Below are 25,877 nucleotides of genomic sequence, written 5' to 3'. Positions count from 1 at the left end.
TGGTCTGATTTAAGATTGAAATCTCAGAACAGACGTCAATTGAAGACTCCCTGACTCCGAAGATTAGAGAGCTGGTGTTTTAATAGGACTGGTCAACAGATGTTCCCCTTATTCTCGACACGACTTGCCATTTGAAAGAGCTGATGAGAAGTTTTCCTGTTGTAGCTGGGTGAACCACAAAGGGAGTGCTTAGTAGACTAAAGAGTTCATGTGAAGCAAAAACCCCTGTTCTATTTATATTAGTTAATCGAGATAAGATGATCTTCCTGAGGCTCAGTTGTAACTGTTCTGATGACCTCATCTAAGCGCAATTAGATCACAATGTTTTCAAACAAATGATCCCAGTTCTTTTGTTCTTTTGATGCGTGCGCACTCGATATTAAAGTCATGTTGTCACCTTATCTCCTTTAAATTCACTTGCCTTGCGAAGAGTTTTCCACTCTGAAGGAGTGGTGTACACGTAAGGTTGTACATTGAAACCATGGTGTTGTCTGCGTGGCAAGTGTTGTTGTTGCTGATTAGTTTCGTCATGTCCAGCAGCGTCGAAGGTAAAAGGAGTTCTTTTTTAATAGTTGCTTTTACCACCAAGTTTACGGTAATCTCAACCATAGCTATTAATCTAGAGTTGCCTTATTCGTGTCGAAACTGGGTATTTTTACTTACATTGGTGGTTATATTCAATTGCATGACTGGACAGCACTAACATCATCTGTTGATCAAATTTATACTTGAGCCAGACATCAGGATTCTCTTATATACTTTAATAGTAGTGCAGTAAATACCGTCATCTCTGAGCACACAGCGCAAATCTTAGTCATTCGTTTATGTTGAATGTTCTTGGTCTAAACAACGCCTGGGTAAATAATTATTTGTGTTGCTTTTACACGAAGGGTGGTAATTTCTGGGTAAAAAGTAAACTTGTTATTAACTGCGTGCCTTTAAAAAGTCTTTTTTGGGAGGGAAAATGAGGCCTATGCGTTCATTCGTTATCTGGTAGAATCCAGCACTACATCAATCTAATGACCCATATCAACATTTAACTTCAGTAATCAACAGGCAAATTTTCTGAAATATTCAATATTTCAAATATTTTCGTGATTTCATTGATTCCTCATTGGGAATGAGTGCATGGGTGTCTGTTAACAGCACCTTCTTTTTTTTCTCCGATTTTCCATTTCGTATTTCTCTATCTGGATCCTCTGTCTGAGGTCACACCCAACCTAACAAAGTCTCTTAAAGTATAAGCAGTTAATTTTTTTTTGCCTAAGGTTTTTTTTCTCGAGATATTTTCTATCGGTCTGATCAGCCTTTGTGATCGTATGCGTTGGGTTTACAACTCATTTCTGATTGAGAAAGGTAAGTCGTTGCTTAGGATGCATTGCTATAACAGGCACGTTATTGTATTATAATTTGCTGCGCGAGTTCACCCAAGTAAATATATATATTTCTTTTAAGGTGTGAAACCGCAGGCAGGACACATTCGCCTCAGCCAAGTAAACGATGATTACATATGTCGAAATGTTAAATTTCAAAACCGTTTCATCAGGGGAACACCTGTGAGCGTAATTGCCTCAGTCAACCGAGGAAATGGATCGTCCAATGTCTACGATTCTATATTTCTTTGGGTGGAAGATGTAAAATACGATCGCTTCACGGCTTGCGTCGTTGAAGGAGGCCCTGGATCTGGTGATAATTTCACTATCGACTGGTTTGCAGTTCAAGGTCCACAGACAGGAGCTGAACATGATAAAACATCGTTTAACCAATTTACTACAGGATCACAGTGCAACCGGGTGACATTTAAAAATGTACGATTCTTTGATCTTTCGGGGGCTCTGAGACTAATTTATTAAGAGTACTGGGTCAGCCTTATATTCACATATCAATTCCTACGGCCAATCGAGTTTGCTTGTGGGTAACCCGATGTTGCGCCTTGTAGAAAGACATCTTTGCTATCATCCGTCCTCGTTTTTAGAGGGCTGAGTGGTTTAATTAGTGCAAAAGTACCAGGCGCATAATTCCTTAAATGACGCTATGACTGATTCACCCGCTTTAATTGAATTTAGGTTGGCATCGATGAGGTGCAAAGGTTGGTAGAATATTACTGCGTGATTGGGTCTACTCAGAGAATATAGTTTTTGTTATTATATTTATCTGTTCTTTTGTTGTATTCAGGCTTTTAAAACAACTCCTACAGTTTACGTCACTGTGCAGCACACTGAAAAAGATCGGAAATACGATGCAATGCTGGTTTGGATTGAAAACATCTCGCCAAGTGAATTTGAAGTTTGTTTGCAAGAGTCAAGGGTATTCGATGGGCTCCACAAAGGACTTAAAGTGGTGAGCCGTTATTCTGTCATTGTGCTGCTTTACAAATTGTTTTTTTGTTTTATACTTACTAATTCATTTTCGATTAGATTTTAACCACAATGTTTTCTTTAGTAATGGCTCGCTTTTTTTTAGCTTTTGCATGATACTTTGATGTATTTATATTTTCTTTTCGTTGTGTGTTTCCCCTTTTTATGAACGTGCCCAAAGAGAAAACCGGGCAGAAGCATGCGGAGGCGATAATGCTCAAATCACTTATCTGGCTCAAACTTGGCACAAACGCATGGTATCATGAGTTAACAAATGCGCTTGAATAATGGGTCAAAAAAGCTTATAATCTTGGGAGATATCGGATCCCCTTAGATAAACACCGTTCCATGCATTTTTACATAATTAATTGCCTAACTTTGCATTGCTGATGTGACAAACAGAAAAGCCATCTTCCAATACAATCAACTGTTATTTTTACTTCTTCTCTTTCGGTTATTCTTGTTTCGTGATTTTCCTCTGGCAGAAATACATGGCACATTTTGAATTTTATTTTTCTGTTATTCAATTCTATAACTTCTGCTTTAACTGCATATTATGTAGGTGTCTTTAAGCCAACTGTCCATGATCATAGTAACTCTAGCGACTGAAATACGAAATTTTCTAACATGTTTATTGCGCCGCGAAAGTATGACTTGAAGAAAGATAAGCTAGAACTAGAATATCTTAACTGAAACTTGATGACGAAGAGAGACTTAGGATTTGACCTTGAAGACATTTGTAGAAAACTTGAGATAATACCTGGATTTCATTTCCACATCACAGAAATCAATTCAAAATATCAATCAAGTTTTTTATTTAGTTTAAAAGTTGAATTGATGTAGTTACTGGTTATTTCAAATAGGTTGAAAAGTTTTAGATGCTATTTTCTCATGTTTGCATACGAATAACTGTTTTATTTTTCCCAAATCAGGGCTGAAATACCCGCAACCACTACAATCTTTGCTTTCCATGAATCAAGTAAACATTTTAAAACATAAAATTCTCATTGAAATATTGTCATAAATTATGTAATTATGACGTCACAATGCTTGCGATGTACTTCTAAGTTATGAATAAAACAACACAGCTGTCTTGACCATCGCGTGATACTTCGTAGTTACAATAGTTGTAACATTGGTGCCGTGACCAGGATCTCATCGCGTGATACTTCGTAGTTACAATAGTTGTAACAAATATAAAATTTTCCAATCCATTTTAATAACTTTCGATTTTAATTACTGTGCGGAACTTTTACCTCTTGACCTCGTTAGTGTATAAACTATGCACTGATGTGCTTTTTCAGCCCGATTAACGCCTGAATTTTGAGAATTCTTTCTGTGAACTAACTGAATACATCTTGTAACTCGTGGCAAGACAGAATTCCGTGAGCTACATTATTGCAGTCGCTGCCCGTTCGACAAAATCTATGAAATTTACACTTTCGATCGCTGTCCACAGGGTTAGTCTGGCCAAAAGTTATTTTTGGCTTGTGGCGACGCGAAAAAAGAGAATTGGAGAACAACTAGACTATTTTTGGGACATGTGTCCTAAACCCTTTTCATGGGCAAAATATAAAAGAAAACTTTTTTATCCGACGGGAAGTGAAGAGGACCGCTCTTAGCGAGAGCGGCACTTAATTCTTGTGGTGTCGTGCTGTTGCCCTTAAATAAAGTATATTAATTTAAATTAAGTTGCTAACTTATCTTTTATCTCACTGAAGATATTATTTTAATTTGAAAAGTCATTGGTTATGTGTGAATATCATTCAGCTCCTTAGCTTATTTGTACTTCTGCATGTTTTTTTCCTGTGGTCTTTGCTGAAGAACTGGGTGGCATACCAGAACTATCCTCAAAATTGGAGAGCTAAGGAGTCCAAAACCATTCTGTTTCCTGCAAAGGACTCACCCTTAGCTGACAACAAGTATGCACTGTGTAAGGTAATGTAAGTCTACCAGTGATTGCTTCCCGAAAGAAATTGGTCTAAGATTTGTAACAATCTACTGGATTTATGTTTTCAAATCATCCTACATATTTAACGAGATTGTCCTCGACGAGATCAATCTTCGGTAAAGGACCGTTGCTTGTGTGAAAAATGAAAATAAAAAAAAAAAAAAGAAGAGAAAGTAAACTTTGGGTCATCCGTGTTGGCCTAACTTTAGCCAGCTTCGAATTATGTTTGTTGTTGTTGTTGTTTTTTGTTTTCTGTTATGCCTATTATTTGATTCCTGTTTTTGATTTTGCCTTTTCTCTTCTGTTTTGGATATTTTTTCCTCTGTTTGTTTGTTTTGTAATAAACAGTTATGTTCATATACTTTACGATATATATGTTATTTTATTTTCTGCTTTATTTTCTCTTTGGATCAGCTTAAGAACAAAGCCGAACCATTGAATTATTTTCAAAACAGGTCATTCCAATGCTTAAAATGTCCGTCAGAATTTTTTGCATTTATAGCTAGAACAGTTATCCTTTTCTGTCCAGCTGAGAACCGAATGTAAACAGATAATTATATCCGTAATGAAAAAAGGAAAATTGAAATTTATATCTGTAATTGAAGCTTATATTAGTCAGCTATAACGGAAGATAAGTGATCAAATGTACTTGATTTTAATTGGCTCGAAAGCAGAATAGAATTAAGTGATATTTGTCGGATTCCTCTACCGAATTGTATATATTCTATGATTTTGATTTGATTTTGACAGACGATCAAATACGACGAGCCGTTTTTTAACCCGCCAGTCGTTCTGACATCTGTTTTCAATGCTGCTCAAGGTAACAAGTCTGACACTGGATGTGGCCCAAAACAAAAAGCGCCCTTGCTAACCTGGATGGAGGTAAAAGTCAATTCAAATCCCCTTCCTAAATCTTTCTTATAACTCGTTAACTCGATGATCATGTTAGATTTAGACAAAACTTAGAAGAGAAGTGAATTATAGTGTGGACCTGAACCTAAATAAAGAGAATATGTGACAAAGTAGCTTCCCCTTTACTTTCCTTTTTTATCACTTTTTTTTTTAATTTGCTGATTTCTACGTTGCTTTCTTTTAGTTCTTTTTCTTTCTTTCCTGTCATCATAAGTCCTTTGCCTTTAATCTCCTCGTTTTTGTTTCTCTCTTTTCTCCTCTTTCCATCCTTTTCACTTCAGCACGAGAGCTTTGGTCTTCATAATTCTTCACATTAAAAAGTAAGTTCTAAGTTACTTTCTGTGTCATTTTATTGCTTATCTCTAATTTTTCCTCTTTTTTATTATCTTCCCAGGGAGTGACTAAGAAACAATTTCAAATTTGCATGAAAGATCACGCAGGATTCGGTAACCAAAGAAGCGACGTAGTTATAGACTACTTAATAATTGGAGGTAAGGCTGACAACCCGCCTTCTATGTTGAAATAAATTTTATTCGTAAAAAATGACAGTTGTCATTTTTTTGGTATGTAGAAGGAATGATTGGCAAGTGTTCTCGGTGTTTTCATGTGCCTCAATGATCATCATGCAGAAGTTGAGTGTCGAGCACTTAAGTTGTAATGCATCCAATTGCATCGTGACCTTATTTTATCACGCATGTTTTTTAGTGATTAATTTATTGTTTTTTTCTATTATATGTATATATATATATATATATATATCAGTATATATATATATATATAATTTATAAAGAGTTTTTACCCATTCTTAAGTCAAACTCTGTCTATACCAATGGTCTACGAGTATTCAGTTACGTGAGACATTTGTTAAATGATAAAAGGTGAGGGGGTGAATCACTCCATGATTTGTCTCCTTTTTTTGCGGTTGCTAGGCAACGGGTGTTCATCTTGTTTTGTTGTTATTATTGTTCTTTATTTATTTGTTCAATTTAGTCCCATCCCATTCATTTCTGTTTCCTTTGTTATCAAAATCTAAGTATGATGTCTTACTCCATTTCAGACCTTGATCCGTGTAGAAACATTAACTGCTCTTACGAAAGCTTCTGCTATGCTTCTACTGCCTGGAATTATGCTTGTATCTGCCGAAGTAACTGCCCATCGTATGAGGAACAAGTCTGTGGTTCCAACGGTCGCACTTTCCAGAACATGTGTTTCTTCAAAAAAGAGATTTGTGAAACACGCGGCAATTATACAAACTATCATCCTGGAAGCTGTAATGGTACGAAACATTGTCAGTTTGTCTATCAAATGTTTGAATGTTTATTTTCTTCCAGAATGAAATATCTAACGATATAATTTTGGTGTTATTAACTGAATTACTAATGTAGATGGGCCACCTTAAAATGTTTCTAAAGATGATGTTTCGAGCGTTAACCCTACGTCAGAGTGTATACCAATATTATTTTGTGCTGCAAAAATCTTGCTTATTAAGACCGCTTATTTGTTTGGTTATGTTGTTGTATTGAATGGTTACGGGGCCTTAGATTCGTTGATTGCTTGGCTCGTGCAAAAAGGGCGTGAAAATGTGAAATTTAAATGTTGAAGAGTCGAGAAGGGATTTTCTCGTTTGGCTAGAACAGAAACACCGCGTGAAATCTTGAGTTTGCAAAAGACTATGAATAAGTTGGAATTGTTTGTTTTCAAGGAAGTTGCAGACGGAGTTTAATGGTTGGTTTGAGAAACAATATTGCAGAGAGGAGACTAAATTCTAAATGATGATAAAATTTCAAAATGGCCATTTCGCAAAAACGGCTCATCTTTCCCCCCTGAATACGCCTGTCATCTGGCAGAAAATACCCAAGTATTCTATTTTATGCCTTTGCAAACTAAGGGAGACTACAAGCCAAACTTCTTAGCAAGCAAGCAAGGAATAGAGGAACTCACAAGCAAAAATTGTTTCATTTAAACATGTCCACCTAGTGCAAGACAGACCGGATTCAAAGCTCTGGTGCGTGTTGCAGCAACGTTAACTTTAATTCGCTTAATACCTAGCGAATTTGTTTATAATCACTTGCTTAATACGCGTCAACATTTTGGAAGAGTATGAAATATGGTCAAAACGTATATTTTTTTTATTGTTTCGTTATTGTTGTTTCCGTCCAACCGTAGGTTTCCCTATGCAGAAAGGAAGACACGAGTTCCAAAATACTCCTACCTGGATAGAAGATCAGTGTGATGTTATTAAGTTTAAGCCGTTCGTTTTCTATCCTCATATGGAAATATATGTGCAACTTACTGTTAACCACTTCAACTACACGTATGCCGATTGGGTACATGAAGCTACGACACCTTGGGTCGAAAGCCTTAACATAACTCAGTTTACAGCCTGTGTTACGCGAACTGGAAAGAACAAATACCTTGCAGACAGCTTCGCGTCAGTCGACTGGGTGGCCTATCAGGGAGCTCCATCTGGAGGAGTAGCAGGGAAAGTGAATTTCTCTACATGGTGGACTGGAACTAGCTGCAGAACAGTCAGTTTTCCAAAGGTATGTATTCCTTTGTGATGCAAGAGTGAGAGAATTTGAACTTTTTTGTGATATATATATCATACTTATGATGCTTTCAAACGATTCTAGTGCTGCTCCTATTTCACGTTGTGGAAGACACGGTTTGGTAATGGTTAGTGCGCTGGAGTCCCGTGTTCGAGACTTGGCCCTAAGTTCTGACCGCTGGACTCCGGGTCCAGTGGTCTTGTGATCGAGACCTGGCCCGGTCAGTGTGTTTTGCTTTGGGGCAAAACACGTTACTCTCCCTTGGTCGCTCTCGACCAAGGAGTTGTCAGGGAAGCCTGATGAAATGCAGGTTAACCTGGCGATGGATAAGCATCCCATACAGATGGAAGTAGTAACTCTCCTAGCCTCTTCATGTTATGAAAACCAGGATAAGCTCCAGCAGGGGGAATGGGGGACCTTTACTTGAGTACAGAATCAAAAGCTTTTTGGGAAAATATCCTCTACTCTCTTTAGAGCATCTAACCATCGAATTGTAGACAAAGGGAACTATGACGAATTTAAAAAAATACTAACCTTAGGTCATCTCAACCCAGCTTTTAACCACCCGGCCCTGTAGAATAAAGTTATCATTACATGATTTACATGCCCTGTGTTACAATGCCATTTCATGACCTAATGTTGATCGGTTGTGCTGGTTCCTGTCGTCTTTCGTTTTTAGTATAACTTCCCTATCAAAGAAGTTTCCTCATCTTTTTTTCAACTTCAGGGAAAGTACTCTGAGCCACCGTCGATCTTTGCAACAGCAGTGCATCACAGAACAGGTCTCAAGCATGATGCTACCTCTTTATGGCTTGAAGATGTTTCAACGGGTTCTTTTCAGATCTGTCTCAGAGAATTTCAAAACTTCGCAGGAATTCATGACGAAATTTCAGTGGTAAGTTTTTTTGGCTCAGGCTTGTTATTATAGCTGGTGCCTACCCCAAATTATCCGGTTTCCTTAGCTCTTGGAATTCTAAATACGATCACAACTAGGTTCTAAAGCTACTGCTCTCTCTAATAGTAGACATTCTTGTAAGAAATAGATTTCATCCTCTTAACTAAAGGATTCGTCGTGCGGCACTTAAAAATCTAGAACGACTTCTTCTTGATTCTAAGTGGGTGTGCTATTATTCTACTTGAAAAAAAGAATACATCGGCGGCATAGTCGACATGTCTCTGATAATGACAGGACCCAAGTACGAGAAAATTTTGCCCTCGACAATGTCTTAGTCGCCAAACATCGTTTTTTTTTGCCGGGTTCACTTTCTACCCATGCGTGTGTCCATGCATGCATCTTTCTGCCTCCATTTCTTCGTTTTTTCTCAGAGCTGGCTGGCTTTTGGCCAAACACCCAGACCATGGTTTAAGGAGGATGGCCTTGTAAACTTTCCAAATACTGGTTTGCCGTCAAAAGATTACAACTACGCTTTCTGTAAGGTGAGTATTGTGCCCATTCCATTTTAAAGGGTAGTTTTTGTACGGGTGGGCGTGTGTGTGCGTGCGTTTGCGTGCATACACGCGTGCGCGCATGTAGTGAACTGATAGACCAATTTTACATTTGTAACTTAAGTATATCAGGGATTCAACCAATTTTTCTTAACTTGACTTCGCGCAATTGGTTGAGAAAATTCACGAGACCCAATTAACTAATTAGATATCTTGTAAAGGCTGTCTGAAGTGATAACTAAATAGATTTATGTTGCGAGCGTTCCTCGTCCTTTTGACTTATAATTCATTGGCTCATTGGAATTTTTGTTTTGTTCTGGCCACCCAGTCACGGTGCACTTTAATGATGTATTCATATGGAGTGTGGGGGAAAGTTATGTAAGGACAATGAAATTTGTGTTTTTTTCGAGTCACTTATACGAAGAAAACATCTCAATTAAATCTCCCTTTGACTGTTTTGTTTAGTTCGTATTTTCTTAGTTTTATTATTGCTAATTGATGGTGAATGACTTATCTATTTTTTAATTGAGAATTTTTCCTCATATCATCAAAAGGATGTCAGTTACACCCGATCGGCTTACAAAAAGCCGCCAAAAGTACTTATTAGCGCGAGGCATTCTACCAGTGGAAGCAATGCTCCAGCAGAGTGCAATGGAATCATAAGCTGGATTGAGGTGTGTCAAAAAATAAATTATTTCATTATCATGGAAAAGCGTTTAGAACGCTTGTTGCTTTTATGCTTTTATTGTATATTGCCATGTATGGTTTATTTTGTGTTCTCGATTGCTTCTGTAGTTCAATGGTTCAGTTTCTTCGAGGCACAGTTGACTGTAATTAAAAATTATAATTTTTGTCGTCATAGCATTTACAGAGAAGCAATTAACTCTGAGTTGTGCCATCAACAACTTACTATATATACCTTAACAATGTTTCCAAGGTGATATCAAAGAATTAGGTACGATTAAGAGCGTGTCCACGAGAGCACCAGGCATTCGTGCTACATGCCATCTCACCGATTTTAATGAAATTTTGCCAGTTTAAAGGGTTTACCCCAAAACTAAAAAAGACAAACTGGTTTCTGTTTTGGTTTTTTCCGGAGGGAGATAGACCACCCCAGGTTTATCTTGGTTTTCAACAAGCAAATCGCTTCAAAATAGGTAAAATATATGAAGCTCTCACTGCGATGGTATTTAACCAATTACTCTGAGGGTTGGCACGCATATTTTTCATCCTTAGTTCATATCCACCGCAAGTATTGGTCAATTTGATTGACGGCTTGTTAATCAACAGAGGCAAATAAACGACTGTGCTTTTTGACTTTTCGATTCATCCGAATATTTGACAAATTTGAGGTAAAATATCTCCCCTTGCCAGAAAGCTACGACGCTAATCTTGATTCCCCTTTATAACCCATCATTTTGTCTCTGAAAATCATCAAAAAATCATTGGGCACTACCGTATTTTTGCCTTGGATGCCTTTTAAAATCTTCGACTGTGACAAGTTTCTATCAACTACACCTGTCACGCAATTCTTGCTCCAGGCGGTCACTTGACCAAATAAACCTAAATTTTTTAGCTCTTTATACAAGATGATTGATGAAGAAAGGTTAAAAAAATGTGAAAAATTTTTGAGATTTTTTATAGGATTGGAAAATTTCACGTTTGGAGAGATGCATGTAGGCGAAAAATCGATGGGAAAATCATGGCGTTTCTCTCTTTTGTCGTTTATTACTTTGGAGATTTGCTAAAATCAGCAAATATGGCTTTGGTGCGACACAAAGCATTTATTAGTCTAAAATTTGATTGTTTATCGTCATCACTGCTCATTTTAGGAGATTTTAAAGTCACACGCTGCGTGTTAGTTGACATTATTACAAGTTTAAGTGTGCTACAACTTCGGCTTTTACAGACGAGAAGTTCTGCGCTCTTGCTTGAGAGCAAATATCAATAGTTCTATCAAACTAAAACTTTGCTTCTATCCCGAAAATAAAATTAAAATAGAGTTGTCGTTGTCACTTACCGCCATCGAACATTTCCATGCAGAACTCCGCAAAGCTAACATCTGTCGCGTGACCCAAAGACTCTCCGTAGGAATTATTCAAGCGCGTTGTTCATGCTGTCTGCTAGATAACAATTTCAGAATAATCTGCAGATCTCTATGATTATTTGCTTGCTTCTATCGTAAAATATCCGCATTTTTTTTAAGCATTATATTACTACATATAAATCTACTTCTCTCTAGATCGAGTGTTGCCGGCGTTTAATTGCGTGACTTGTTAAATTTATTAAGAATGAGCCGGCAGTGTTCTGATCATTAGGCTTCCTGCAAATTTCCCTTGATGAAAAAATCCCAAGAAATAGTTGTTTTCCTGAGCAAAGACAATAAATATGAAAGAAAAGTGAGATGCAAAGGGCATTTTTTTTAGCTTAATAACAACTGTACCCTCTCCTGCAGTCTTCGTCAAAATTTTGTAAGGTCCCTCCTTATCTTCTGCCTTGTTCAGTCAGTTTCGAATTCTGAAGCTAGATCATCGGCATCGGCCTCTTCTTCCTCATTCATATTTACAGAGGGGGATCTCGTCAATAAACAAATTTTTTTTACGGCAGATAACCGGCTGAGGTATCGAGCGATTTGCTTCTCTATCAACCAGTCAGTCTTAGACAACATTTCTGACCGCTGCGTCTCTTATACTCGATATTTGGGAAGTGACATTAGAGGCGGTTGCCTTGCTAGTTTCCTCTCCTGTCCAGCACACGTCTAAGAGATAATTCTTTGCTTTCTGAGACAATGAGGCTGTTTTTTGTGTTTTCCAAAAGGGCCCATCCAAAGTCCTTGGCTAGTTAGGGATTGCTCGTAAGAATTTTACCTGAGGACCGACCTTGAACGTAGCCACCTCCAATAGAATGGCAAGCCGGTCATCGTCCATTTCCTCTTGATCTTATCATAGGCGGGTTTTTTTGTCAGCTTCACTGTGTTTGCCTTTGTTAGGGTGCTTTTGGCAGCCAATGATTGAAACGTCTTGATGCATCCATCCTCTTAGCAAGAATATCTCGCTTTCTTGTCCTGTCTGTGACGGATTGGGTATAGTTCTCGCGATGACCCGCGTTCAGAGATCTGTGCACGCTGCTGTGAAAACAGGTTTTTTGCCTTCAAAAATAAACGGACGGACGGGAACAACTCTATAAACTTCCTCTGGAAAAGGGCTTTCCTGGGGGCACTCGCCGGCTGCGGGAAGGCCGGGATCTATTACGGTTGTTGACTATCCTCGAGACAATGACTAACAACAACAAGGTTGGCTTCAACGTAGATTTATTCTGCAAGCTCCACTGCACTTTTTGGCCCCCACTCAAAAACTCTACAAAACAGCTCTATTTAAGCCCAAAGTACAAAGGATTAGGTAATGCCATGAATTATCTAAAGGATCACGTAACCTACTTTAACGATTGGTTAGGCAGGAATTTCACCTTTTACAGGATTAATCACTTTCGAAAAGCTCTGGTGGATAACAACTACATAAAAGAACATGACAGGTGACGGTTACAGTTTAACACTAATTACAGTTATGATCTAATAACAACTATTTACGGTTGACTGAATAGGAACTGGTAGCACTTACGCTTTGTTGAACTTAGCAAGATCTCACTGTTTCTACGTTGAATTATGTATATGTATATATATATATATTTTTAGCGCTAGCATAAAAACTCGATAATTTAAAATCCTATCGTTACATTGCTGATAACCACCCGCTTCTACGATTAGTTTGCTGAAGGTTTCTAATATGATGAGCCTAGTGAGACCCTGAGGTGCTCCAAACTGTGCCAGTTGGTGTGCACTATAAACTTGTCGCAGTTCCAAATTTAGAGGGAGCATCGCCCACCTCTATTTATGTGAGCGCCCCTACAGTACATGCGTATCCCTAGCAGTCATATGATATAAAGTTCATGACAGTCACAAATCACCAGTTAGGAAAACTGATGTTCAGAGAAGCGCTCTCCTCGCCCTTCTTCCTTATTCATTGCCGACTCTAAGATAGCAGTTACAGTATGCGTTCTATTAGGTTTACAGTCCCATCGCCACCAGCTTCGATTTCTTCTACCATCTTCCGATTCACCTCTCTCAACTTTACGTCTCCGATTTTTATGATGAGGATACCGGCATTTACGAACCCGAAGGTCTGAATCTCACACCAAGTTGTGCACGATATTTGAGGTATATCGTGAAATCGCGACCTTCGTAATACGCACTAGAATAAGCTTCTTCTCGAACGAAACGCACGTTTGGGATACATTGACTTCTCTTAAATGTTTTTTTTATGCTGGACACCCACGAATTTAGAGGTATGAGCTGTTGCCGTCCCTGGCCAGCGCGAGAAAAATAACATTTGGAACTACAGTGAGTTGCAAATGACCAAGACAACTGCGCCCTCTTGACTCTATCAATTTGAATGTTAGGTTGAATTGAGGGCTTTTTAGACACTCGATTTCTTATTTGGCATCGCTATGAAGACGTTATACAACTGATACACCAACACTTATTGACCCCCTCGTAAATTTACTGGGAAAAATGAACTTACAAACGCCTTGTCAAAAAAATTGGAATTCATTTGACCGATACGCCGGTTGTTTCAATTTTGCTTTTTCCTCGGGCTGTTATAACAGTTCATAAATTGGCCAATTATTAAAATATTTCGAAATACCGCTCGGAATTTGCCTTTTTTTTCTGCGTGCAAATCAAGGTCAGACCAAGTTTTTAAAACATTTGACAATAAAATCATGAGGTTCACCTCGATAATTTTCGTCGGCCAGAGTCAAGACGCGCCAAGCTAAGCGACATCGCCGTCCAGTAAAATAATTTTCCAAAGAATAAATTTGGCGAGCGTGAGGAAACGTACCTTTTTTTCATTATTGTGATCAAAGCCCAATGATGTACCTAAATTAGTACTTACGGTATCAAACAATTGATTATGATAGGGTGAACATATTTTTCTGACGAGGTCGACGTTACTACACATTAAAAGCATTTTTGACGGAACAAACTAGTGAGTATCACTGCGCGAACTGAGAAAGTAAAAACTTGTATTTATCTCCCACGCGTTTCGTCTAACAATAGCAGACTTTATCAAGGAGTTTTACAAGTAGGGTAAATAAGCTTGCTCATATACAAATGGTAAATAAGTTGTCTCTTTACCATTGAAGCCAGTGGATAGAATTCGCCAGGTGCGCCTAGGGTGATATACATGCGTGACATTTTTCGGACGTCACATGTACGAGTACGTGATCCTTTTGAGGGTCACGGATTTCGTGTAAATATTTGACCCCTCAACATCACGTAATGTCTCTAGTTTACAGAGGTCTTAAAACGCTTCATTATATGGATTTGCCTTCTGCGGGTAGAAGGCTAAAAGCGAATTTCTCGGGCGTAATTGCTTTTGATTTCTCAATTGATGTTGTCGCAAACACAGTTTGTGGGAGTCACGAAACAAAAAACTCAGCACCTGGTTTCATGTTCTAATGGAAATAAATAGCAAATAAAAACACGTTCTCTTGAGAAATATAGTTATAAATAACAGGAGTTCTTTGAAACAAATAGTGATAGAAAAGGTGTCAGTTCTGCTCAACATTGACTTTTCATAGCCTACTTCCAAATCTAAGGGAACGCGCCGAGGGAATAAAAAAAACATACATGTGTGATAATGCAAGGAAGAGAATAAAAATACAAATAAAGAAAAAGGACAAAACATAGGAACCCGTGTTGCAGCGTGCAGATATCTTTTGAGCCAGACCTACACACCTAACCCCGACACCACGCAAAGAAACTCGAAAGAGTGCTGTGTATGAACTGGCTCGCACGCGCACGCAGGAAAGGCCATGACAATCAGCAAAAATAATAGCAAATGCAGATGATATTTGCAGTCAAAAAACAGGCAAATAAGATAACAGAAGGATTAAGAACTTTTCAGAAGTGTCTTCTTGAAAAAAAAGATAAACAATTTTTACTTCTCATGAAAGGTCACGCAGACAGGCTACAAATACTATTTCTACGTGGAATTTCTTGATGGTGGAAAGTGGAAAAAACATTTTCCAGTCTTATTTTCTGAAAACATGGTGCAGTGAATTAATGTAATGGGGCTGTTGATATTTTCTATCAAATTAGGGGGGGCAGAGTTTCCTGTCATCCGCGGTCTGGAAAAGCCGAAGTTGTTACAAACGAAAGCTTTTATTTAAACAAGTATGCGACATGTGACTTTAAAATCTCCTCTCCTGTTACAGTTTCCTTATTGTGAACTGTGCGATAATGATAATAAACAATCAAATCATAGACTAATGAATGTTTTGTTCTGTAAAAAAGCTCTGATTTTAGCAAATCTTCGAAGTAATAAACGACAGAAGAAAGAAACGCTACGATTTTCCCATCGATTTTTCGCCTACATGCATCTCTCTAAACGCGAACTTTTCCATTCTGACATAAAATCTCGAAAGTTTTTCACATTTTTTATCGTTCTTCATCAATTATCTTGCTAAAAAATGTAGGTTTATTTGGTCAAGTGACGGCCTGGAGCAAGAATTGCGTGACAGGTGTAGTTGATAGAAACTTGTCACAGTCGCAGATTTTAAAGGGCATCCAAGACAAATATATGGTAGTGCCCAAAGATTTTTTGATGATTTTCAGAGATGAAATGATGGGTAATAAAGAGGAATGAAGATTAGTGTTGTAGCTTTCTGGCAAAGGGAGATATTTGACCTTAAAGTTGTCAAATATTTGGATGAATTGAAAAGTCTAAAAACACTGGTTTATTTGCCTCTGTTGATTAACAAGCCGTCAATCAAATTGACCAATACTTGCGGCGGATATTAACTAAGGATGTAAAAATATGTGTGCCAACCCTCAGAGTAATTGGTTAAATACCATCGCAGTGAGAGCTTCATACATTTTACATATTCTGAAGCGATTTCCTTGGTGAAAACCAAGAAAAACCGGGGGGGAGGTGGTCTATCCCCCCCGGCAAAAAACCAAAACAGAAACCAGTTTGTCTTTTTGAGCTTTGGGAAAAAGACCCTTTAAACTGGCGAATGAAATCGGTGAGATGGCATGTAGCACGACTGCCTGATGCTCTCGTGGACACGCTCTTAATTCTATCTTAAAAAAAATATGTTTTTGTTTCAGTCTATCACAGAAAAGGCATTCCGCATTTGTGTTAAAGAACTGTATGTGCAACGCTTTGACCCACTGAACGTTTCATATGCGGTGCTGGGAGGTATGAATAACCTTACTCAGATCCTATCAGCGTAGGAACTTGCAGCGCATGCAAGGTCTTCAATTAGCAATATATTTGAACATCTTGAGTGTTTCTCGTTATACATGGAACGGATCACATTAAGAAGGAAAAAAATGCCATAAGTATAATTGCAAATAAAGGAGAACATAAAGAGTAGGAAAGATAACTCTAGACTTACAGCTGTACAATCATTCTTCACCTTTAAAGGGAAAAAAACTCCAAGAAAATAAGCCCTTCATCGCTCTTTCCACGACCTAAGAACTAAATAGTTGTAAGAGCATGACTAAAATTAATTCAAAAAAGAAAAAAAAAACCAGTAACTCGTGTCTATCTTACAGACAACATTTGCAAAGACGACTGGCACTATTTCGATAACTATTGCTACAGTGAAGTGGCTGCATGCGATAACTGGGACAACAGCGATAGAGCTTGTCGCCGTAAGCAAGCTGACCTTCCTAGCATACGCAACCAAGAAGAAAACGTTTTTGTCCAAAGTCTGCATGGTGGAGAGCACTCCTGGTTGGGGCTCAATGATATCAGCTCTGAAGGGAATTTTGTGTGGAGCGATAAGAGCAAATCCAAATTTAGGCGTTGGGCAGAGGGCCAACCAAACAACTATGGCAATGAAGATTGTGTTCATACTCTTGGCTTCCTCAAAAATCATCATTACGAATGGAATGACGTAAACTGTACTGATTGTCACCGATTTACCTGCAAGAGAGGTTAGTGCCTTAAAGAAAATGAAGTACAGTATAGCTAATTTTTATCTCATGGGACATCGAGGGAACTGTGCAGTAACTGTTATGCTTCATCGAAAAATTAAGTTTGCCATAATTTTTATTTCGCCTGCCATCACCTTAAAAAGAAACGGAATCACCATTTTGTATTTGTTTTCTTTTGCAGATTATGATGAATGTGCTGACCAAAATTATCACTGTCCACCTTATTCTCATTGCGTAAATGTTATTGGCCACTACAAATGCATTTGTAACAAAGGATTCGATTTGGATAAAATCACTAACTACTGTACAGGTACCTAGATTTTATCTAAAAATTATTCAATGGTGCGTCGCGATTTTCAACACCCTGGTAGGTTATTTCAACATTTGATGTCAGAAAGAAAATTAATCTCTCTGTCACTTGGAAGAAGGTTGTCCAATACACCCAAATTGATACGATTCGTTTAAGTCAGGCTTCGAATCGAGCTTATTACGGTCATCTGAATAAAATAGTTCCTCTTGAGATGGAAATGTAATACCGGAAGTCACTTATAAAATATTCTACAGCTTACTACGAGACAGGGATAAACTATTACCGAATTCACTCGATTTCACTTAAATCGGACGATCCCTAAGAAGTGGACCCGTCTTACCGGAAGTCAATTTCCAAGACAGTTAGAATTCCGTAAATTTCAAACGGTTGTCGAATCGAACGACTCGTCTCAGTTAAAGTCAACCCGTCATCTGGGAAGTCTATGATTCAGTCTTACAATGAAATAACGTGGCTTCTTTAAACATTCTTGCCATTTTTCATTCAGTTGAGTATACGATTCTACAAGTTTTAGTCCTTCACGGCGACTTCTAAAATCATTTCAGGTTAGGTATATCCACACCATTGTTATCTATTCGAGATTGTTTAGGAGAGTGATGTACTTCAACAATTAAGTATAATAGACATTGTGCCATTGAAAAGGTTGAGGCATTGCAAAGCGTATATTGATTTCTTATTTGAGAGAAGACTTGATACAAAATAAACGCGATTGTAGAGTTAATTAATAGCGTTAATCAAAGTTTATGTTTACAAAGGAAATTTTTAATTCAAATTCTACGTTTCATAACTATAAAGAAGCGTCCCACTTATTGTTAACCCTTAAAAGTATAAATTCAGGTTGCGTGAAATTGATAAATTCAACTGTATTGAAGACAAAAATGGTTTTGCGTTCAGTTGCGAATAGACGGTTAAGAAACCATAGGTAAATGTAATTATTCATTGAAAACAGTTAAATTAGTAATCAAACCCAGGGAATATGCACAAATTAAGATTGCGTTGAACACCCTAAACAGAGGGAGGTGAGAAAAAGTTTTAGCTTCTCGAACTTGTGATAAATTTCTTATCAAAAGGACTCCAGAGTTGTAAGTGCACGAAACAATCAGCAACCAACTAGCACAAAACGGTAATTCTTTACCTGTTATGGTAAATATCTACAGGCAACTATAAAATTCATTGCTTTCTATAATGGCAGTATTAAGATCGTAAAGAGCAAAGGAAAGGGATTTTCAGAAACGTTAATGGAGATGCCTTCCTTCCTATGAAGATGTGTCCTCCAGAAAAGACACTGCTGTTTTTGAAAGAAACCTATTGGGTACCAGCAGAGATTCAAGCTGTTGCTTTTTTGCCTTGGAAACGGTTGCTCTCCTGATCTGATTGTCCGTGGGTTATCTTATCCCAATCATGGGAACTTACTAAAGCCGAAAGCAAGCACGCCAAGTATACTTTGTAATGAACAACATCGACGTAGAAAGAGATACTTGGGTCTACTACGACATCGACCACGGAAGAATTCGAATCGACTTGTTTAAAAGTAATCGGGGGGACCCGTGCGAATTGTGTCGATTCACTCAGATCTATTACCCTTTTTAACGCTTTAACGTGTGTATTGTGTTCTTCTGCAAATCGACTTCCGGTGAGACTGATCGACTTAGCTAATTACAAGTCGTTCCTTGTGAACCGTGGCGATTCCTAAAAATTTCCTACCCCCGTTTAAAAGTTTAAGAACGAGGAAAGTTCATATTGTAATTTTTTTCTTGCTATTCTTTTGCCCACGCCCCTCGACTTTTAACGTACGAGTCGAGTTCCGATGAGTCGATTTGGCAGCCACCGTAGACGAATCGAGTTAGATTGGGCGAGGGCTTAGCTTTATTGTCTTCTTCTGCCAGTCGAATCCCAGCTGTTTCGCGCTTTAATAACGAGGAAGGTTCATGTTGTCATTTTCCCATGTGCTCATGGTATGTTAACCCATGATTCGATTTCCGGTGAGTCGATTTGTCAATTACCGTAGAGGAATCGAGTCAGATTGAGTGTATTTGATATGTACGACTTGAATACAACAGAAAGCAACATCGGCGGACAAAGTCGACTACGTCCTTGAGATGTGAATATGCTCTAGGAATGGTTTGCAAAGTCTTTTTTTTTCTTTTTCTTTGCAAAACAGATGTGGACGAATGTAAGAGCAAAGAGATTGCGTCAACTTGCCATGCCAATGCCACCTGCAAGAATGTTCCTGGTACCTATAGATGTAGATGTGATCCAGGCTTAGCAGGAACCGGTATAACCTGTGGGGGTAGGTCTTTTACATTTGTTTGATACGCCTGCATTACAATGTTTTCGTCTTTTGCCTTCTTGTGATCTAGCGTTTAGACTCACAGCCTTTTTTTTAACTAACCAGAGTTTCACTTTTTGTTTCCTTTGTCGTCGAAGTACGAATCTCAAACAGATCTCATTGATGAAGCTCTCGAAATAAATATTCGAGGCACTCCTATCCTTGATTTTCTTCCAGCTACTTGTGCGTTATTGACTTTTATTTACACAATGATCAAGATATGTGGGATACATGACGTGTGACATATCAACGAAAGCCTTATTTCAGAACCTAACTTTCTTTGATTTCACAGCACCGAACGCCACAGTAATATCATCTTGTGTCAATTTGACTGTATGGCAGTCAGATTCAACTGGTTACATCGAATCTAACCATGCTCCCACACCCACAAAAAAAGAAACCTACAAAAGTGACATGGACTGTACTTGGAATATAACCTCAAATGGACACATTGAACTTGTCTTTAAACGATTGGGAACTGAGGATAAGGTCGATATCGTCACTGTGTACGATGGTGGTTCAAGTAAAGCTCCTGCGATTGGTACTCTGTTTGGATTCACACCTCCTCGACAAGCTTTTACAAGCACATCCAACAACCTGTACGTGAAGTTTACATCTGATGGTTCAAAGGAATTTAAAGGATTCATGGCACAATATCGAGGTATGATGGTTGAGTTATTTTGATTTAGAGTAATAATTTGGCGAGTCCCTCCCCCCTTCCTCCCTTAAACTTTGATTCAATGTTGATTGGTCATTGTACCTTTGGTGCGTAATCAAGATTACCTTTGCGGGAAAACATGAAAAAAAAATTCCTTTTACTTAATAATTATGCATTAATTAATTAATTGTTCCTTAGTTGTCCCTATCAATACGAGGCTTGATCGCAAATTGTGTAGCTATTGAATTGTCTAATAAAATGGGTAATCCATAATGTGTTTGCGTTAAACTATTTTTAAGCTCATCCAGCAAAGCTAGTCATGGTTACAGCTGTAGGTAAGGAAATAATTTTCATATTTCTTGAATAAAACTCAGGGTCTCAAGAGCTCAAGGTCAACAGAACGTTTTTAAGCGATTAGAACGATTATTGCACACCTTTGAGTCCAACAAAGACCTGCTTAAGACCTCACTGTCAAACGATGGCCTTTACGAGAGGGTTTTCTATCAATGAAGATGCCATCAGATTTGTTGAAAAACGCACATTTAGTGTGAAATGGCCATAGGAGAACAAACAGAGCGGAATACGTCATCATAAACGATACCCCTGCAGGAATTGTTCCCAAGTTCAAAATTTCTGTGTAGTAAAAGGAAGAGCAATAAATAGCAAGATCCAGAAACATTGGTGGAAACAAATCAAAATGGATTAAAAACGAATAATAAAAAAGGATAAGTACATCGAAAAGTTAGAAATTGTTTTTTTGTCTTAGTTATATCAGTTGTACTCCTTTCACAAAGGTTAACAGGATATTTATTGTGATTCTTAGCAATTACCGATGGGAGCATTCGAATAAATAACACCGATCACGACCCAACGGACCCAAAAGAGGGCAGAGTGGAAGTGTTCTACGATGGTAAATGGGGAACCATCTGCAGCCATCAGTGGAGCAAGGCCGATGCCGACGTGTTTTGCAGACAACTTGGCTTCAAAGAAGCCGTACAACCTTATAAGGACGCTACTCATGGCGAAGGAAGCGGACCTATTTGGCTTGACCACTTGGTTTGTTCAGGAAATGAAAAATATCTCCACGAATGCACTCATGACGAATGGGGAAAACACGACTGCACTCATAAACATGACGCCAGCGTGCGGTGCACCCATGGTTCCAATATTGTTCGGTTGGCGGGAGGGTCACACAACTCTGGCCGTGTTGAAGTTTTCGTAGGGGGCCAATGGGGAATTATATGTGACCACGCGTGGGACATCTTGGATGCAAATGTCGTCTGCCATCAGTTGGGCTTCATTAAAGGTGCAAGACACGCGCAGCGTGGCGAGCAATACGGGCGAAGCTCCGGTCCTTTCCATAGAGATCATATTTACTGCGAGGGAAGCGAGAAAGATGTGCTTGACTGTCCTTACGGTACATATCACCATTGTTATCACTTTGAGTATGCAAGTGTGGTGTGCCACACATGACTGTTTACTGACATCAGAAAACCCTCAAACACTGATGTCTCTGATGTCTTGTTACCTGTAATAGTAACGCAGATCACAGTAATTATAGTGTTAGTGATAATAGCAGTTGCAATAAAGCTATATTTGACTCGGTGTTTCCGTTCAAGTTAAAGGAAATTTATGGTTAATTACTAAGCTTACTGAAAACGCAGCAGTCAAACCAAAACTAACCAACAGTAGATTATTACTTTTGATGAAATAGTGAACTTACGTTGTAAGGATACTGTTTATATATACATATGTTCTAGATGATCTCGCTCTAAAAAAGTCTGTTTTACCAATTTAAACATCAATTACACAATAACAAACGTATGTTTAGTATTAAGTGGTAGGACGGACTGAATAAGTGCGTGCAATTGACAGGATTTTATGTTTAGAACAATCAAATAAGAGCGTGAAACAGACAAAACAGTCTACACAACCGATCGTATAAGTCCGTGCAGTTACATGTTGCATAGTACATATATCTATATCGCAGTTAATTACTGACCGAATAAGTACGAGGAAGTGAAATTTTCAACTCAACGAACGAGCAAGAGACAGGCTAGTTGGTATGAAAATGGGTTCTTTTAACCTTAGTTCACTTTGAAAATAAACAAAAAAAAATGAATAATGAATTGAACATTGGTTAATAGTTGCTCTCATCTTAATTGTCTGGGCGTCTGGATGTGTTAAAAGACACTTCAAATTTTACTGATAGAAAGATAAATTTCTTAATAAGAGACTCATGAGACGAGGGAGAGCGTGTAGAAAGATCCACATCTAACAAAAATTGTAGATGATGGTGGAGCATGGCCGTCGTTCGTTAATAGTAAGAAGAGGAAAGAAAAAATTCTCTAACCCTATTGGCGAAATACCCATGCATGTGCAGTCTAATTGGTAATTATTTTCTTTTACAAGGCGCTCATCTCCTTTTTTGTTTACTACAGTTAGAAAGTTAGCAACGTGGGTGGGTCTTATTGAGGTGGCACCACAGAAGCTCGCAACTTGTCCTGGTCTCAGAATGAAATCGTTATTGTGGCTTTTCGACAAGCCCCTTAGTCCTGGCCTTATCAACCTTTAATGGTTTTCACTGCTCCATGATAAGCCAGACTTTCCTATCAACAACCAGAGCTCAACAGGTGTGAGCTGCAAAACTCGGACTACACGCAAGTCAAAAAAAATATCTTGATATATTGAATTGTGGTCACACTGGTTGAAAAGATTTCAGACCACCTTGATTCATTTTCTTTCATCGACCAACTATCAAACTGAAATGAATTTAAGGTTCATCCGTTAATTGTCGCTGTACTTTGTTTTTCCTAGTAAATAGCAATCAACACTCAACTATTTGACGTTCGGGACAACTATCATAAACAAACTAGTGGTGTAGCCATAGTATCAACGTTGAACCTAGCTACACTAATCTTCACACAGGTTACATTGAATCCAATCCATTCAACGGCCCCAAACCTGACCTCCACGGCGCCAACATTGACGACTATATCGGCGCCACTTCTCTTAACAGATAGGAACTCTATCAATCTATGCGCCAATCTATTCGAATTTGAACCTCGTTTGGCTGGGTTGAGGAATTCAAGTCTTCCCAGCGGAATATAAATGTTATATCTTTGAATTTGGAGTGTTTAGGTAAATATTTTACTTTGGCTCAGCTTTTAAACCATTTACGGTGGCCAATTTACGCTATCAACTCAGTTGATAATATTTAATTACCCTGTATTTCTAGGTGTTGACAATTGAGCGATGTTATTGAATTTGTTCACAAAAAAAGAGCAACTCAATTTTGTAATCGCTTAACATCGCTTGTTTCTACACAAACATCTGATATTCTTATTAAGTTTGGAGAAACCTTTAACTGAAAATTTTGTGAAAATTTCTGACTGCCGGGCACCTAGTCTATTCAAGACCGTTCTATTTAGACCGGGTATTTAGCCACAGCGAATAGTTAAATATTGCCTTTTGTAACACAACCTCTCCCGGCTTGCCAAACCTCAGAAGCATACAAAGATATCCCGGTAAGAGCTAAACTTTGAAGGCAGAAAACTTAAAATCCCTAACGAATTGCAGAAGTCGCTTAGACGAGCTGATGTGCGGTGTGAAACGCACCGGTACCGTCACAAGTTGTATCGTTCTTCAAATGGCTCTGTAGATTGTTTCTTTGCTTTTGTGCTTTTGCGCTTTTGCTTCGTTCTTTCTCTGATACCTCGAAGCTTACCCTCTTTTTACAAATTTAAGTACGCGGTTCAGATTTCCAAAGGAATTAAGAAATACGAGGGCATAAGAAGCTTTCCTTAAGAATGTTATCTGTTGTCACTTAGTAACTTTCCTTGATAGCAGCAAGAAAAACAAAACCTGATTAGGTGGCTTTTGAAATTATGAAAAAAGCTCCGTTTGGACTTAATACTTTCCGTGGAGGCTTTAGTGTTTGTCTTGTGTATAACAACATTGTTTTTCAGATCTAAGAAACAAACACTCACAAATAGGAAAAAAAAATGTTGAACAAAGATCTTAAAAGTGTAAAAGTTCAGAAATCACGCGAATGTGGATTAAAAAGTTCTTGGATCCGTTCTTAAACTTTGAAATTACTTTAGCTTTCGAATATAAGCTTTGGTAGCACTAAAAAACTGCAGATTCTGTAGCTTCTCGTAAGTCTTGACCCCTAGTTGACATAATGTAAACATCCTTTTAGAAAACACTCCGCCAAAAAACAAAAGGAAGGAATACTTCGAGCGAAAGTAGGGAGGAGTTTTTTCGTAGAAGTATTATTTTAACGCTGCTGTTATCATTATTATTAGAAAGTAAAGTGACATTGACGACATTGCAAAGAGTCTTAGAGGGTCTTTACTTATGTTGTTCGGCCTAACTCCCATCAATAGAACATCCCAGATTTCCATCATAACCATTGCTCCCACTCCCAGCCTCCCTTCCTCTTATTACTATCCTGTGTCTCTTATGTCCAACTTTATGACCGGAGTCATAGGAGGTGTATATGAAGTATCCTAATAACATAAAAAGTCTCCTTGCAAGAGAACAAGTCAATCTTGCGTCAGAATAAAGGGGTGTTACAAAATATAAAAGATGGAATCCATTTTTAAAAGATTTTTTAGGATCTGATCAAATTACCGTGCAATTAAACGATTCGAATACAGAATCTAGCCTCACTTGAGCGCCACAGCTTCTGCCTTTCATCGATCATGCTATCAGCCTTTGTTACATAGCGAAGACAAGAGGTACTCTTTTTATTTCCACTTCGGACCCTCAGGGAAAAGCACCACTTCGATTCCTGAATCGTTGCAGCAGGTTTTATGTTTGTGAAAAAAAGCAACCACAATGACCTCAATATTAGAAATGAACCCCGTTACGTTTCCGGAGCATGGATCTGTCACGTAATATGATTTGGTTTTTATTCTTTGTTTGTTTGTTTTAGTTTATTTCTGTTCTTTTATCTGAACTTAAGGTTTATAGACTGCTCTAGTTTAGAATATAGCCTCCCATGAGTTGTTTACACCGAAGAGCTGCAGTTCTTCAATACAAAATATTTTCGGAGATGGGCAACTCGACTCATTGATGTCTGTTTATTTGTGTTATTTCTTTTTTGGCTTGCATCACTGCATCGCTAAGATAATATACCACTAAATTAATAGAGAACAAAGCGCAGTTTGGTTATGATCATTTATTTCTTTTGCTGTAGTTATTAAATTGATGGCGGAATTTTTTCGAGTGCTGTTCGCTTCGTAAATCAGTCATCTTCAAGTTAAGGAGAAAGGTCTTCTTTAGGTTTACGTTCTCCAGTTTTTCCTCCTCGTCTGTTGAGAATAAATCTTCTGTCTATT

At 38.2% G+C, this 25,877-nt stretch overlaps 1 protein-coding gene across 1 annotated transcript; it reads left to right on the top strand.

Annotated features, from left to right (window-relative positions):
- Positions 1 to 448: 448 nt before the first annotated feature.
- LOC131787598 (uncharacterized) lies at positions 449 to 22,589 on the top strand. The gene is made up of 17 exons (XM_066167165.1): positions 449 to 548; positions 1,456 to 1,808; positions 2,176 to 2,340; positions 4,182 to 4,295; positions 5,059 to 5,190; positions 5,615 to 5,711; positions 6,278 to 6,496; positions 7,387 to 7,763; positions 8,497 to 8,664; positions 9,096 to 9,206; positions 9,770 to 9,889; positions 16,384 to 16,474; positions 16,834 to 17,217; positions 17,399 to 17,527; positions 19,707 to 19,835; positions 20,167 to 20,535; positions 21,356 to 22,589. The coding sequence occupies exons 1-17, from the start codon at positions 482 to 484 to the stop codon at positions 22,003 to 22,005; spliced, it is 3,675 nt and encodes a 1,224-aa protein (XP_066023262.1). The 5' UTR covers positions 449 to 481; the 3' UTR covers positions 22,006 to 22,589.
- The last annotated feature ends 3,288 nt before the right edge of the window (positions 22,590 to 25,877 follow it).

This window comes from Pocillopora verrucosa, chromosome 5 (genome assembly GCF_036669915.1).
Source record: "Pocillopora verrucosa isolate sample1 chromosome 5, ASM3666991v2, whole genome shotgun sequence".
Taxonomy (NCBI): Eukaryota; Metazoa; Cnidaria; class Anthozoa; order Scleractinia; family Pocilloporidae; genus Pocillopora; species Pocillopora verrucosa.
The sequence above is the reverse complement of the archived record's forward strand: the minus strand, read 5'-3'. Positions and strand labels throughout refer to the sequence as shown.

Bases quoted from the DNA above. Each gene is read 5' to 3' on its own strand.
- LOC131787598 (XM_066167165.1), top strand. From the start codon at position 482: ATGGTGTTGTCTGCGTGGCAAGTGTTGTTGTTGCTGATTAGTTTCGTC. The intron at 9,207-9,769 runs GTGAGTATTGTG...TATCATCAAAAG, and splicing joins ACAACTACGCTTTCTGTAAG to GATGTCAGTTACACCCGATC. The intron at 16,475-16,833 runs GTATGAATAACC...TCTATCTTACAG, and splicing joins TTCATATGCGGTGCTGGGAG to ACAACATTTGCAAAGACGAC.